The 13,191-nt window shown below is 54.4% G+C and overlaps 5 protein-coding genes across 5 annotated transcripts; 4 read left to right on the forward strand and 1 right to left on the reverse strand.

Moving 5' to 3' along the window:
• Positions 1–41: 41 nt before the first annotated feature.
• PG986_012341 (uncharacterized protein) lies at positions 42–1,768 on the forward strand (the record flags this gene model as incomplete). Its single annotated transcript, XM_066848563.1, has 3 exons — positions 42–103; positions 232–290; positions 366–1,768. 3 exons carry the CDS (start codon positions 42–44, stop codon positions 1,766–1,768), a joined length of 1,524 nt encoding a protein of 507 aa, XP_066695259.1.
• Positions 1,769–2,983: 1,215 nt separating this feature from the next.
• On the reverse strand, positions 2,984–3,621 carry PG986_012342 (uncharacterized protein; the record flags this gene model as incomplete). The annotated part of the gene is made up of 3 exons (XM_066848564.1): positions 2,984–3,296; positions 3,355–3,367; positions 3,465–3,621. The coding sequence occupies 3 exons, from the start codon at positions 3,619–3,621 to the stop codon at positions 2,984–2,986; spliced, it is 483 nt and encodes a 160-aa protein (XP_066695260.1).
• Positions 3,622–4,628: 1,007 nt separating this feature from the next.
• On the forward strand, positions 4,629–6,366 carry PG986_012343 (fatty acid desaturase; the record flags this gene model as incomplete). Its single annotated transcript, XM_066848565.1, has 2 exons — positions 4,629–4,816; positions 4,887–6,366. 2 exons carry the CDS (start codon positions 4,629–4,631, stop codon positions 6,364–6,366), a joined length of 1,668 nt encoding a protein of 555 aa, XP_066695261.1.
• Positions 6,367–7,948: 1,582 nt separating this feature from the next.
• PG986_012344 (uncharacterized protein) lies at positions 7,949–8,207 on the forward strand (the record flags this gene model as incomplete). The annotated part of the gene is made up of 2 exons (XM_066848566.1): positions 7,949–8,011; positions 8,076–8,207. 2 exons carry the CDS (start codon positions 7,949–7,951, stop codon positions 8,205–8,207), a joined length of 195 nt encoding a protein of 64 aa, XP_066695262.1.
• Positions 8,208–9,825: 1,618 nt separating this feature from the next.
• On the forward strand, positions 9,826–12,998 carry PG986_012345 (Protein VAC14-like protein; the record flags this gene model as incomplete). Its single annotated transcript, XM_066848567.1, has 6 exons — positions 9,826–9,893; positions 9,968–10,130; positions 10,321–10,377; positions 10,439–11,989; positions 12,053–12,171; positions 12,218–12,998. 6 exons carry the CDS (start codon positions 9,826–9,828, stop codon positions 12,996–12,998), a joined length of 2,739 nt encoding a protein of 912 aa, XP_066695263.1.
• Between the last annotated feature and the right edge of the window lie 193 nt (positions 12,999–13,191).

Consider the following 13,191-nt stretch of genomic DNA (forward strand, 5'->3'; position numbering starts at 1 on the left):
CTCTCACCTTCTCCGGCCGCTCGTTCCGACCACTAGACACAATGCTGCCCAGTCGCTTAATATCCCGGACGGCTGCCCGTTCGGCCTTCATCAAACAGTCCTCGTGAGTTGGCCCTCCTGCCTTATGTCATCCCATCCCATCCGGCGGGCTGGCTTGCTGGAGTTCCGGCAGCTACCCGCCAACAGTCAATCGCACGCGCAACCGCCCTACTGACACAATTGCTCAACCAGTCTTCCCACAATCGTCAGCCCGTCAACACGATGGAGACGCGGCTACGCTTCGCAAGCAGGTGCGTCACTGTGGCCCGCTACACTATAACCCATACCCGCCCAATAATAGCGCAGCCATTAACTCGTCGCCACAGAGGAGAAGGATCTGGTCATCATCGGTGGTGGTGTTGCCGGCTACGTTGCCGCCATTAAGGCCGGCCAGGAAGGCCTCAAGGTCGCCTGTATCGAGAAGCGCGGTGCGCTCGGCGGTACCTGCCTGAACGTCGGCTGCATCCCCTCAAAGTCCCTCCTCAACAACTCGCACATGTACCACTCCATCCTCCACGACACCAAGAACCGCGGTATCGATGTCGGCGATGTCAAGCTCAACCTCGATGCCATGATGAAGGCCAAGGACACTTCCGTCTCCGGCCTCACCAAGGGTATCGAATTCCTCTTCAAGAAGAACGGCGTCGAGTACATCAAGGGCACCGGCACCTTCGCCAGCGAGAACGAGATCAAGGTCGCCCTCAATGACGGAGGCGAGACCAGCGTCGTCGGCAAGAACATCCTGATCGCCACCGGCTCCGAGTCCACACCCTTCCCCGGCCTCGAGTTTGACGAGGAGCGCGTCATTACCAGCACCGGCGCTTTGGCTCTCAAGAAGGTTCCCGAGTCCATGATCGTCATCGGTGGTGGCATCATCGGCCTCGAGATGGGTTCCGTCTGGTCGCGTCTGGGTGCCAAGGTCACTGTTGTCGAGTTCCTGAACCAGATTGGTGGCCCCGGTATGGATAACGAGGTTGCCAAGTCCATCCAGAAGCTCCTGAAGAAGCAGGGTATGGAGTTCAAGCTGGGAACCAAGGTTGTCAGTGGTGACAAGACCGGCGAGAAGATCAAGCTCGAGGTTGACTCCGCCAAGGGCGGCAAGCCCGAGACTCTGGATGCCGAGGTTGTCCTGGTCGCCATCGGCCGCCGCCCTTATACTGCCGGTCTCGGCCTCGAGAACATTGGCCTCGAGCTGGACGACCGCGGCCGTGTTGTTATTGACTCGGAGTACCGCACCAAGCACTCCCACATCCGCTGCATTGGCGATTGCACTTTCGGCCCCATGCTTGCCCACAAGGCCGAGGAGGAGGCCGTTGCCGCCGTCGAGTACATCAAGAAGGGTTACGGCCACGTCAACTACGGCGTCATCCCTTCCGTCATGTATACTCACCCCGAGGTTGCCTGGGTTGGCCAGAACGAGCAGGAGCTCAAGGCCGCCAACATCCCTTACAAGGTTGGCAACTTCCCCTTCAGCGCCAACTCGCGTGCCAAGACCAACCTCGACACCGACGGCATGGTCAAGATGCTCGCTGACCCCGAGACCGACCGACTTCTGGGCTGCCACATTGTCGGCCCTAACGCCGGTGAGATGATTGCTGAAGCCACTCTGGCGCTGGAGTACGGTGCTTCTACTGAGGATATCGCCCGCACATGTCACGCTCACCCCACGCTCGCCGAGGCCTTCAAGGAGGCAGCCATGGCTACCTACTCCAAGGCTATCCACTACTAAGCCCCCCAAAAGTGAAGCAACATGAAACTTAAGGCGGGTGTCTCGGTGTATATTAGATGGTCCTGTACTTGTTAAATAGGTACAATGAGGGTAGATGGGTCCTAATCAAGGTTGCATATGTCTTCTTATTGCGTATACTCATTTACCGACACAGCCCTCTTCTGGTCCCGCGTGATATGGTCATGAGACTCTGTCTGTGTTTGACGTCAACCCGACCTTTGGCATCGCGGCAGTACAGATGGACTCCAGCTGCCGAATGGAGAAGTGCCTCTCATGGGATAGAAACTTGTGCAAGCCAACACCTATCTAATTAAGGCTGGCCGTGCCAACAACATTTTGTGTGCCGGGAGGGAAGGTGGCCTCGATTGCCAAAAAGGGGGCTGAGTGATCGTTGAGATAACCACTTCAACTTGTGCCATACAGTTATCGAACGTCAGAGAACAGTTGGTGTTTTCCAGGCAACCTGAGAGACAGAACTGCACCCGTGGCTGACTTTTCTCATGTGTATATCCAGGAGAGCGTAAGCTTCAGGGGCGGCAATGAGGGCCTGATTGTATGTGTGACAAGGGATGGGCCAAGAGAGTTGCCGGTTCTGCTGAGTAGGTAAATATGGCATGTATCAACCCCGTAAACAAGGTGAGCCGACCCCCTTCCCATCATGTTTTTTTTCACGTTGTCGATAGTGATGTTCGTGTTCGGCGAGTTAGGAGTAGCCAGCACTATTCGACGTGAGTTGTGTAGATAGCGATAGGTGGCCTACTCGACCACGAGTATGTGTGCTGCTTGTATAGGGCACTTCTGAACGGACATATCGGCTGGTTTCTAGACATTCATGAACTTATAATGCTACAGCGCCGTTCAGAATGAAACGTGATAGCCTGGAGAGCAGATGGCTAGTTAGCTGCGAAGAATGTTCTCTTGAGGAAGGCAGGATCTATATCGCACCCTTGACGCTTGATCGTACGACCAACGAAGATAGACTGGCGTGATATGAAGCCATCCAGCTTAGGGTGTAGTGACTGTTGCTTGCGGGTCCGCCCCTTGGGCCTAGAGGCAGGGGGCGGAAGCGGTATGGGCCGATTCAGCAGCAGAAATACATTTACATAGACCCTGACTCGTCACGGCAAGGAGGACTGTATAGAGCTCACTACAGAGAGCAAGATCGGTTCAAATACGGACTTCAAGTACAGGTTTCTTTTTGGTACGATGCAGTGCTCAACATCGGTCGCAGACGGGGGGAGCTACGGCGTGGTTGGTTCTACTGCTGTAGTCCGCCCACCCATCCCGGAGAACCGGGATGTACTCCAGCCCAGGAACCGACCCATCGCGATGGGCCTGGAGCCGTGGAGTGTAGGGGTGGTAGTCTTCTGGCCGTCGGCCGAGGAGCGGGGCATCCAGGCAGTTCGTTGCTGGCCACGCACCCACCGGCCAGCACACCGCCGCCGCAGTGGCCGGGGCGATGTTCTGGTAGCTGGGCTGTGAAACGAAGACATTGTTGACACTGCTTCCCGGCGTTGAGTCAGCTTCCCTTGATCCAAATTCCTCGCGTGGTGAGTCGCGTCAAGAAAGAATGGAGAGAAACTTACACGTTGGGCAGGCCTGGCACGCCATAGTCTAGTTGGCCTATGAACCTCTGGAATCAGCCTCCCCTTCCCCCGAACGGGTTCATCATCGGAATATGGAGATTTGAACTCACTATTGCCGTAGATTATAGGCTGAGCCACGCCCACGCCCATACTGCAAAAATGATGTTGACCATCTGGCCCATAAAAGCAGCGGCCGGGGACGCATCGGTGGTAATAGGGCAAGACCAAGGGAGCAGCTGCAGCTGCTGCAGGTGAAAACCAGGCCATATTGAGTTGGCTGAGAAGACGATGTAGGCGTATGGGTGTTGAGGATGACAGAAGATGAAGAAGAGTCTTCAACTCTGCCTGTCCTCGGGATGATTGTTATCAAGTCACTGGGGGGGCCTCGTATTGTCAGTCGAGGCAGTCATTTGACAAAGCCGGTGGCCTCTCTATTACAACCTTGTAGAGAGACAGCAAGCCTGTGGCCGGCCAGCAAGCCTTTCCGCAACGTGAGGCGGGCAGAGGCCAGATGTTTGCCAGCAGACCCAATTGATACTCATGATTTGTGTCACAGAAGGCCGACTCATACATACGTACATGCGCTACCTACAAGTGCTCGCAACTGGAGGCCAAGTCCAAGGGTTGGCGTCGGCATCCCGCGAGTAGTCCAGGGCAGCAGTTTGTTTGGTGGCGGAGGGAGGGGGTTACATGTTATGTACATACACATACCTCATAACTTTAGTACATACATACATACCTACCTAGGTAGTTAGTTGGTGAAGTGGTGGGGCGTTTGTTTCATCCCAGGCTGGGATCTGCGCCGTCGCAGTCGCCGGTGGAGGCAGGGAGGCAGGGAGGCTAAAAGAAAACATCAGATAAACGATGTACGTCTGAGGATGAAAAATGAATGCCCAACCCGATTGGCTCCTGCTGCCGGGCTAAACATGGCCGAGGAAACAGGAAACATACCATTTCCAGAAATTACCAATTGCATCCTCACCGCCGAAGTCGATCTGCATCTATCGGCCTTTTCCCCTACTGCTTCTGGCTGTTTTTCGTAAGGTTCCATTCGGATTAGGATGCCTTAAACCGCCCGACGTCCCGCCCGTCCCGCCACCACCACCACCACCACTCCTCGAAATATTCGATATAGAGCTATATTCCCGTCCTCCCCCGACCTAGCCCCTGCCAATTGGCCTCTGGGAAACACATTCGTTCCATATGTGTGCAGCTACAGGAGGAAAAGCCCTACACCACTCTCTCGACTCACTTTTGACCGTGACAACGTAAACATGGCGGCGCCCAAGACGTATCCCCTCATGTCCCGCAGAGACATCGAGGCCATGATAGCCGACGGCCGGAAGCTTATCATCCTGGACCAATATGTCGTCAAGGCCGACCCCTGGCTGGCCTACCACCCCGGCGGCGACAAGGCCATCCTGCACATGGTTGGCAGAGACGCCACCGATGAAATCACTGTGTTGGTTCCCTCCCCCGCCTAAGCTGCATTGCTCTCTGCCGTACACCACTCCTGACTTGCCCGACACCAGCATTCACTCGCCCGAAGCCAGGCAGCAGATGGACCGCTACCGCATTGGCAGAATCGAGGGAAGATGGACCAATTTCGTACCGCCCATCCAGGGCGGCAGCTTTCGCGCCGCGGATGACGACGACGCCGGCGATGACACCGATGGCAATCTTTCGGAATCTCCTCTCCCATCCGCCGGCGCTTCTAGCCCCTCCGTCTCCCGGGACCCTTCTCCCGTCTTCGATAACGACGAAGCGAGCCTACGCAAGCGCCATGCCGCAGCCAAGGGCTCGGGCTCCCCTGCGACCCCTCCTGGGAACGACCCCGTCATGGCTTTCTTTGACAGGGAAACCCACAAGAAGATCTCTCTGGATTTGGAGAAATACCCCTCCCTGGATTTCACCACTCAAGACGGGATTGTGCAAAAGTACCGTGCGCTGCATGAGCGAATCAAGAGCGAGGGCCTGTACCAGTGCAACTATACCTCATATGCCATCGAGCTGTTCCGTTACAGCCTCATGTTTGGAGGCTTTCTGCTTTTCCTGCAGTGGGGCTGGTACCCCCTGAGTGCCTTTTGCCTGGGCTGTTTCTGGCATCAAGTTGCCTTTACCGTCCACGATGCCGGTCATATGGGCATCACACATAACTTCCAAGTGGACTCGGTCCTTGGCTACATAATGGCCGACTATTTCGGTGGCCTGTCTCTGGGTTGGTGGAAGAGAAACCACAATGTTCACCACATCGTGACCAACTCGCCCGAGCACGATCCGGATATCGAGCATATGCCCTTCATGGCCGTGTCGCATCGGCTTCTCGGAAACCTAAAGTCGACGTACTACGACCGCGTCATGGAGTACGATGTTGCGGCCAAGTTCCTGATCGGCATCCAGAAATACTCGTACTTCGTATTGCTCACCTTTGGCCGCTTCAACTTGTATCGTCTCTCCTGGGAGTTTCTCTTGAAGGGCCAGGGCCCGAGGAAGGGACCTGCCTGGTGGCACCGGTGGTTCGAAATAGTCGGCCAATGTGTATTCTGGTATTGGTATGGCTACGGTGTCGTCTACAAGTCCATCCCTACTGGCTGGGATCGCTTCGTGTATGTCATGATCAGCCATATGATCACCATGCCCTTGCACGCCCAAATCTGCCTGTCGCATTTTGCCATGAGCACGTCAGATCTGGGAGCCCACGAATCATTTCCCCAGAAGATGCTTCGCACCACCATGGACATTGACTGTCCTCAATGGTTGGATTTCTTCCATGGGGGCCTGCAATTTCAGGTCATCCACCATTTGTACCCACGTATGCCACGCCACAACTTGAGGCGCGCGCAGAAGCTCGTGCAAGCCTTTTGCGATGATGTAAACATCCCTTACGCGCTATACGGGTTTGTGGAAGGCAACGGGCAAGTCGTCGGACGACTTGGGGAGGTTTCACGACAGGCGGCCGTTCTCGCCAAATGTCAGGAAGTTATAACAAAGAGTGAGCAGCCTCTGCATTAGCTACGCCCACTGAGATAAAGCCTAGATAGATGGACTTCTAGTCTAGAATGTATTCATTCGTCTGAACACGCCGTTCACTGCATTATATCATTTACTCTTGAGATGCCTTGGTCATGTTGCGACTTGCTCAATACCCGTGACCTCGTTCGTAGCTTCCCTTTCAACTCTGCTTCGGTGCTGGGTCATCGCAAAAGAAATATAAGACTCGCATGGAGCAACTCAGCCACGCCGGGTGATACAGCAGGAGAAGGGGGCCGCAGTTCACTTGGTTGACAATGACCCATTCGTGTAACATTAGGTCATCACAACCCCGGATCGTTCCTGGATAAGAGCCAACGACAGGCGGCAGCAGGAACTTATCAATATATGCGCGTGCAGTACCTACCTACATACTCATATAATGTGTTATTGCCTGTTACAGGGTAGCTCCCTTCGGGTGGAGCTGGCCCCGAGTATGAGTACCATTACTCAGACAGCCTTGTTTGATACCACCGAAAGCATACTGGGCCTCCTGTACTTCTCATCGGCCAGGGTGCAGTGCCTACCGGCGTGGGCAGGGGGCAGGGGCCGGCCAGAAATATGTGTCATCGCGGATCAACAACTGATCGAGGGATATCCCGCCCCTGGACAATGATCGAAAATGTAGCATGTCACCTGTTTCCGTCTCCCTTACATGGTGCATATACGTGGTACTACACGCATGGGCCTCTGGGAGCACCGGCCCTGCCGCAAAACACCCCTTTTCTTGGATTTTCTACATGTTTAATACGTTGGGACTGGGAAGTAAGCTGTAGGCAGTATTTCCGAAATCAAGGTATGACAGGATACAATCATCATGATTCGATCTTGCTCCGAGGCCGGGACCGAAGTAAGGTAAGGAGCTGCTATCATGCGCAATCACTCACAGCCCAACGAATAGGAAACTCAGGGGCTCACCATTGACGAAGCATTCACAACCTGCCAGATATCGTGCGACTATATTCATCATGGCTTCACCGCTGGAATAATTGGCTGCCTGTATATCTCTTAACCCCGTGTTGTATCACGGCTGGCTTCATGTAGCTTCCCAAGCGCGCCAGCCAGCGATGGTGCGTGTAAATGCCGCATGGGACTGTCTTTGTGTGAGCCCCTTAATTAGTAATCTCATGTGATGGACATATTTCTGTTACGCCAGGTTGCTGTACTCCTTGCAGGAGGCCTCGGGAGCTCTTTCAAGTGCCTGGGCAGGACAGAACCGGAGTCATAGGTCATCTTTGAGACGTGGTCAGTGGTCTATACAGGTTACCCAACAATTGCGAGTATGTAGGTATTGTTATAGAGACAGATCCAGGGGCTATATCTCCTCATCCTTTGCGCAGCAGCTTCTCTTGCCTGGGGGCCCGAAGCCAAATCTTTCCGACACGATCCAACTTGTCCATAAGAGCCAGAACCCTAATCTGTCTAGTCCATATATTTGATATTTGGGTAGGTTGGCCTTGCCTATTAAGAGATTATCCAAAGATTTGTTTGCCGATATTTGCTTCGCAACCTCCGAGATAGTCTCGTGTTCCTTCCGCGTGCGCATTACCGACAGGTGTACATGATGTCGCCAACAAAGATGGACGAGAAAGCAGCCGAACGCATCGCTAAAGCGCGAGGCAAGAATGTAAACACGAAGCAAAGACCATGTAGAGAGACTTGGCTGTTCCGAGGCTGAATATTAGTGACAGGACCCGTTTGCGAAACGTGCCGGTATGGCAGCACGCAACGACAAAGATCGTACTGGCGGCGGCTCGGACATCTCCTGGCGCAAGGACGATCCGACCAACAGCGAAGGCAAGGGTAAACAGGAGAAAGCATAATCCCAGAACCCACGAAGCCACGAATACTTGATGCCGCCCGCCTCATGCCACAGAGGCGACACCGGCTTTCCCAAAGATTATGAGTGTAGAACCAGGCTGCCAAAGTTCTAAAGGGCAAGGAACACGCAATATGTAGGACAAAACAGGCAACGGTCTCGACCAATACGACATACCAGAAGAGGCAACAAGGGTAGGGATCGACGAGCCTGCGCGCAATCGGATGTAACACTCAAGTCCAGACCAGGAGGAACGATGCTTGTTTGTTGCCGGGGAGAAACATGAGGCTTCCAGAATCTATTTTTGGAACCCAAACTGTATGTACGGGGGTCGAGATTAATCGCATTCCATCCAGATCAGATCGAGTAGCAGTATGCAGGAAAGCCGAGAACAATGAGGTGCAATGACAGGATGTGTATAAAGGCCCAGAGTGTAGAGACGCAGTTGCTCCCTCCTTCCAGCTTCGCATATATTCTCCATCCCACGAGGGAATGGGCATGCTGTTGAGCCGGGCTCGACGTGACGGCGGATTTTTCACGAAGACACACACAAACCTACCTAGGAGCCCGAGATGAGTCGCGAAAGAAGCGAAGCATCCAGCACTGCGCGTTTTCAACCGATATGGGGTCTGACGTCGCAATCCCCATTCATCGCTTGCTGTGTGTGGGGGGTGATAAGAACTGGGCACTGGGCTTTGTCGATCTGCCCATGGATTTGCGGCGTACGAATCGACTTGCGAACGGCACAAGTCATGCAGACCCCACCCACAACACAGGACTGCATAGGACAGACAGATAGACGATCATCGTCCCGTGGGCAGGACGCGATGCACGATGGAAACTGGACTGGGAGGACGCCGAGTCAAGAGTGGCTCGGCTCCACTGGCGGCCCGAGGGTCTCGTGGCCATTGGAAGTTGTTTTGTGCTGTAGGTAGGTAAGTACCTACTGTACCTACTGTACCTACTGTACCTACTGTACCTACCTGACTGGGGCAGCTATCAATGTAGGCCGGCCTAAGGTGGGCATGGCTTTCAAATGTTCTCCATCCAGTACCTACCTACCGCATCTGTGTGTGTGCATGGGGCATTTATTGACTTGCCTAAACCCAACCGGCACCGATTCGACCTTCTGAATCTCCCAAGGGGCGTGTGCTATTGATGCGAAGCCGGCTGACCTCGCCCGCCTGTAGATGCCTCCGAAGCCAGTTTGAAGTTTGAACTTCTCCTCGGTCGATTGGTGGCCAAGCAACTTCCGTCCCGTCCTGTCCTGTCCTGTCAGACTCCCAGACTCCCAGACTCCCAGACCCGTGCTACCTAACCCGGTGACGCCACATTCAAGAGCCTCCCCTCCATCCAGTCCAATCCCTGCTTTTGCCTGCCTTGTATCAGCCTCATTCCAACGCCCTCATCTCAAGCCCACATCGCCTATCAAAACCTCGTGCATCTTCGTTCGCCAAGAAGGAACTATCCCCGGAAGATTCGTCATACCCTTAACCTAACCTAACCTGTGTCTCTGGAAGCCGCGGCGGACTCAGCCTGTCCTCTGCTAACGCCTCCGTACCTGCTGTCCAAGGCTACCATCGTGGCATGCCCCTCCGGGACGCACCCCGGTCCAGCTAGTCATGGAGCAGAACGTCCAACGCCTGTTAAATGATAAGCTATACGACAAGCGGAAAGTCGGCGCTCTCGAGTATGTAGAGTCCTCAACTGCCCTGCCCACCAGGCCAAGCCAGGCCCTCTTGCTGACTCCGTGCCCGTCTCCAGACTGGAACGTATCATTCGGGAAAATGTCGCCTCCAAGGACTACATAAGAGTCCAGGCCATTCTTGAGCAGCTGTGTAACGACTATGCCTACGCTGTCCATCAGCCTCATGCGCGAAATGGAGGCCTCATTGGTCTGGCCGCCGCTGCGATAGCGCTCGGCTCAGTGAGTCCCTCCCAACTGTCCCCTCAGCCTTGACCCTCTGCGCATGACTAATGCTGCTTGCTCTTTGCTACCGTGAAGGAGCTCCCTCGGTATCTGGAAATCATTGTGCCACCAGTGCTTGCTTGCTTCACCGACCAAGATGCGCGGGTCCGCTATTACGCCTGCGAGTCCATGTACAATATTGCAAAAGGTCGCCAAGGGGGAGATCCTGAAATATTTTAACTTCATATTCGATGCATTATGCAAGGTGCGTCAAGTGGAAAACACGCCACAGTCGTCCGTTTCCGTATAAAACTCACACTCGACAGCTCGGTGCCGACTCGGAATTGTCGGTCAAGAACGGCGCAGAGCTCCTGGACCGGCTTATCAAAGATATCGTCTCAGAGTCGGCCGCCACATACGTATCGGTGCTCGAGAGTCCATCCTATGATGACAGCAAGGATTCGGAGTCTTTATATGACCATCCTGAGCCGCCGACGGCATTCTCCCTGCCTAAGTTCATCCCTCTCCTTAAAGAACGCGTGTGGGTTCTCAACCCCTTTACCAGGACATTCCTCGTGGGTTGGATTACACTGCTGGACTCCATTCCTGATCTGGAGCTCGTGACGTATCTTCCCGACTTTCTGGGTGGTCTGCTAAAGTTTCTGGGTGGCCACAACCCGGATGTCCATGCAGCCACGCAGTCTTGCCTGGATAAATTTCTGAACGAGATCAAGCGCATCTCCCGCATCAAGAAGGGCATTGCCGATAGTAAGAAGTCCAGAGTGGACGGAAAGAGGAAGCGCGAGGAGTCGGTTGATAGCGGAAGCGCACACCTCGCGGCTGAAGATGCCGACGAGACCGGGTCTACCACCGCCGCAGATGACGACGGGGAGTGCAGTAGCGAGGATGACTGGGTGCCTGGCCAGGATGTCCAGATCAACTACAATGCTATTCTGGAAATATTGACCGCGACTCTAGACTCGCCGTTGGAAGAAGACAGCCTCCAAGAGAGCCTGCGTTGGATCATCGCATTTCTCGACATCTGCCCCGAGGAGGTGTTACCTTTCACACCCAAGATCCTTGCTCATCTTCTGCCAGCTATGGCTAGTGGCGTGGAGCCAATCCGACAAGCTGCCGCCAGAGTCAATACGTCGCTCCTGGAATATGTTGTGTCGTTGTCCGACGAGCCCGAGATGCAGCCCTCGCAGCCGCCTTCGCGGATACCGACATCGCTTGCCGTGGATCGACAAGACGGCGGAGCAAACAGCACACGCGTCTCCTTGTCGAGCTCGCGTGATCTCGAAGCCCCAAGCCCCACGCCTGCTCAAAACCAAGGGTTGAATGGTGGACAGTCATCCCAAAGCCCTCAAGCTGATTTGGACTATGCCGCTGCAGTCAACTCGTTGACGCTGCTATTCCTAAACGACCACGAAGCCACCCGGGTTGCCGCATTGACATGGCTCATCATGCTGCACCGTAAGGCGCCGAGAAAGATTGTTGCATTCAACGACGGAACCTTTCCAGCGCTCCTCAAGACTCTTTCCGACCCGGCAGAGGCTGTTGTCACCAAGGACCTCCAGCTGCTGTCTCAGATCTCGCGGAACAGCGAAGATGACTACTTTTCGAATTTCATGGTCAGTCTGCTGCAGCTCTTCTCCACCGACAGAAGGCTGCTAGAGACGAGGGGCAACTTAATCATTCGGCAGCTTTGCATGACACTGAGTGCCGAACGCATTTACCGAACGTTGGCCGAATGCATCGAGAAGGAAGAGGATGTCGAGTTTGCCAGCATAATGGTGCAGAATCTCAACAACAACCTGATTACCGCCCCGGAACTTGCAGATCTGAGGAAGCGATTACGGAATCTAGAGACGAAGGTAATCGATTACTCCTATCTTCCGCCGACTTTGTCAAGGTCGTATCACTGACCGCTGGTATAGGACGGCCAAACTTTCTTTGTTGCGCTTTTCCGATCATGGTGCTATAACGCCGTGGCAACGTTTTCACTGTGCCTGCTCGCCCAAGCGTATGAGGCCGCATACAACTTGCTACAGATATTGTAAGGTCTTGGCCGCAGACCCCTGTATTTTACTAACAAATCGTAGCGCCGAACTCGAGATGACGGTGAATATCCTGATTCAGATCGACAAGCTGGTCCAGCTGATCGAGTCGCCGGTGTTTACGTGTAAGTTGAGCGAGCACCCGCCTGCATGGCGGTGGTTATCCGGGTGTGCTAATGATGGAGGACAGACCTGCGCCTACAGTTACTGGAGCCCGAGAAATACCCCCTACCTCTACAAGTGCCTGTATGGGCTTTTGATGCTTTTGCCACAGTCCTCTGCATTCGCTGCGCTCAAAAACAGACTCAACAGCGTGAGCTCCATCGGCTATCTGCACACAGCGCCAAGACCGTATGTAAACTCTTCCTCCACCACACTCGCACCACCACAGCCACGGGGAAGCTCTATCGTGGATGCTGTCACTTCATTTCAAGGCCACACCCCTCGTTCTAAAAGCGTTCATGACACTCATGCTTTTTCTGCTAGTTCTGTTACTACCCCCAGTACCTCCAATTATGATAGACCAAACAGACTCAAGGGAAGAGAGGAAGGGCCTATCAGGTGGGAGCAGCTTCTGGAGAAGTTCCGAAGTGTGCAAGACAAAGCCAGGAGGGCCCAAAGACTAGGCGGCGGCCTGGATGAGGGACCCGACTTCAGCGAACTGCGCGTCTCCGACGGTCAAGGACCGAAGGAAGGTCGCCCTCCTGTACCGCAGAAAGACCCGGCACCTACGCCGGCAGCGCCACCCAAACGCTCAGGCCTGGGGAGGCAATTCGGACGACTGGGCGGTGCTGTCGCGGGCAGAGGCAAGAAACAGCAAGGTTGAGAGGCAATGCTGTACGAGGGGACGCGGGAGTGCTCTCTTTTGTTGTTGCATGGTTGGTTTCTTGATTTATTGCACCATCACAGCGTTGGTTCCACAAGGCATTATACAAGTATGGGGTTATGTTATCATCCGGTCGGTTCATTCGTTTCAGTTGCTATGGATGAGGAAACCCATTTCCACCCAGAGTGTAGGC

Source organism: Apiospora aurea (assembly GCF_038362705.1).
Source record: "Apiospora aurea strain CBS 24483 chromosome Unknown utg000008l_segment0_segment0, whole genome shotgun sequence".
Classification (NCBI taxonomy): domain Eukaryota; kingdom Fungi; phylum Ascomycota; class Sordariomycetes; order Amphisphaeriales; family Apiosporaceae; genus Apiospora; species Apiospora aurea.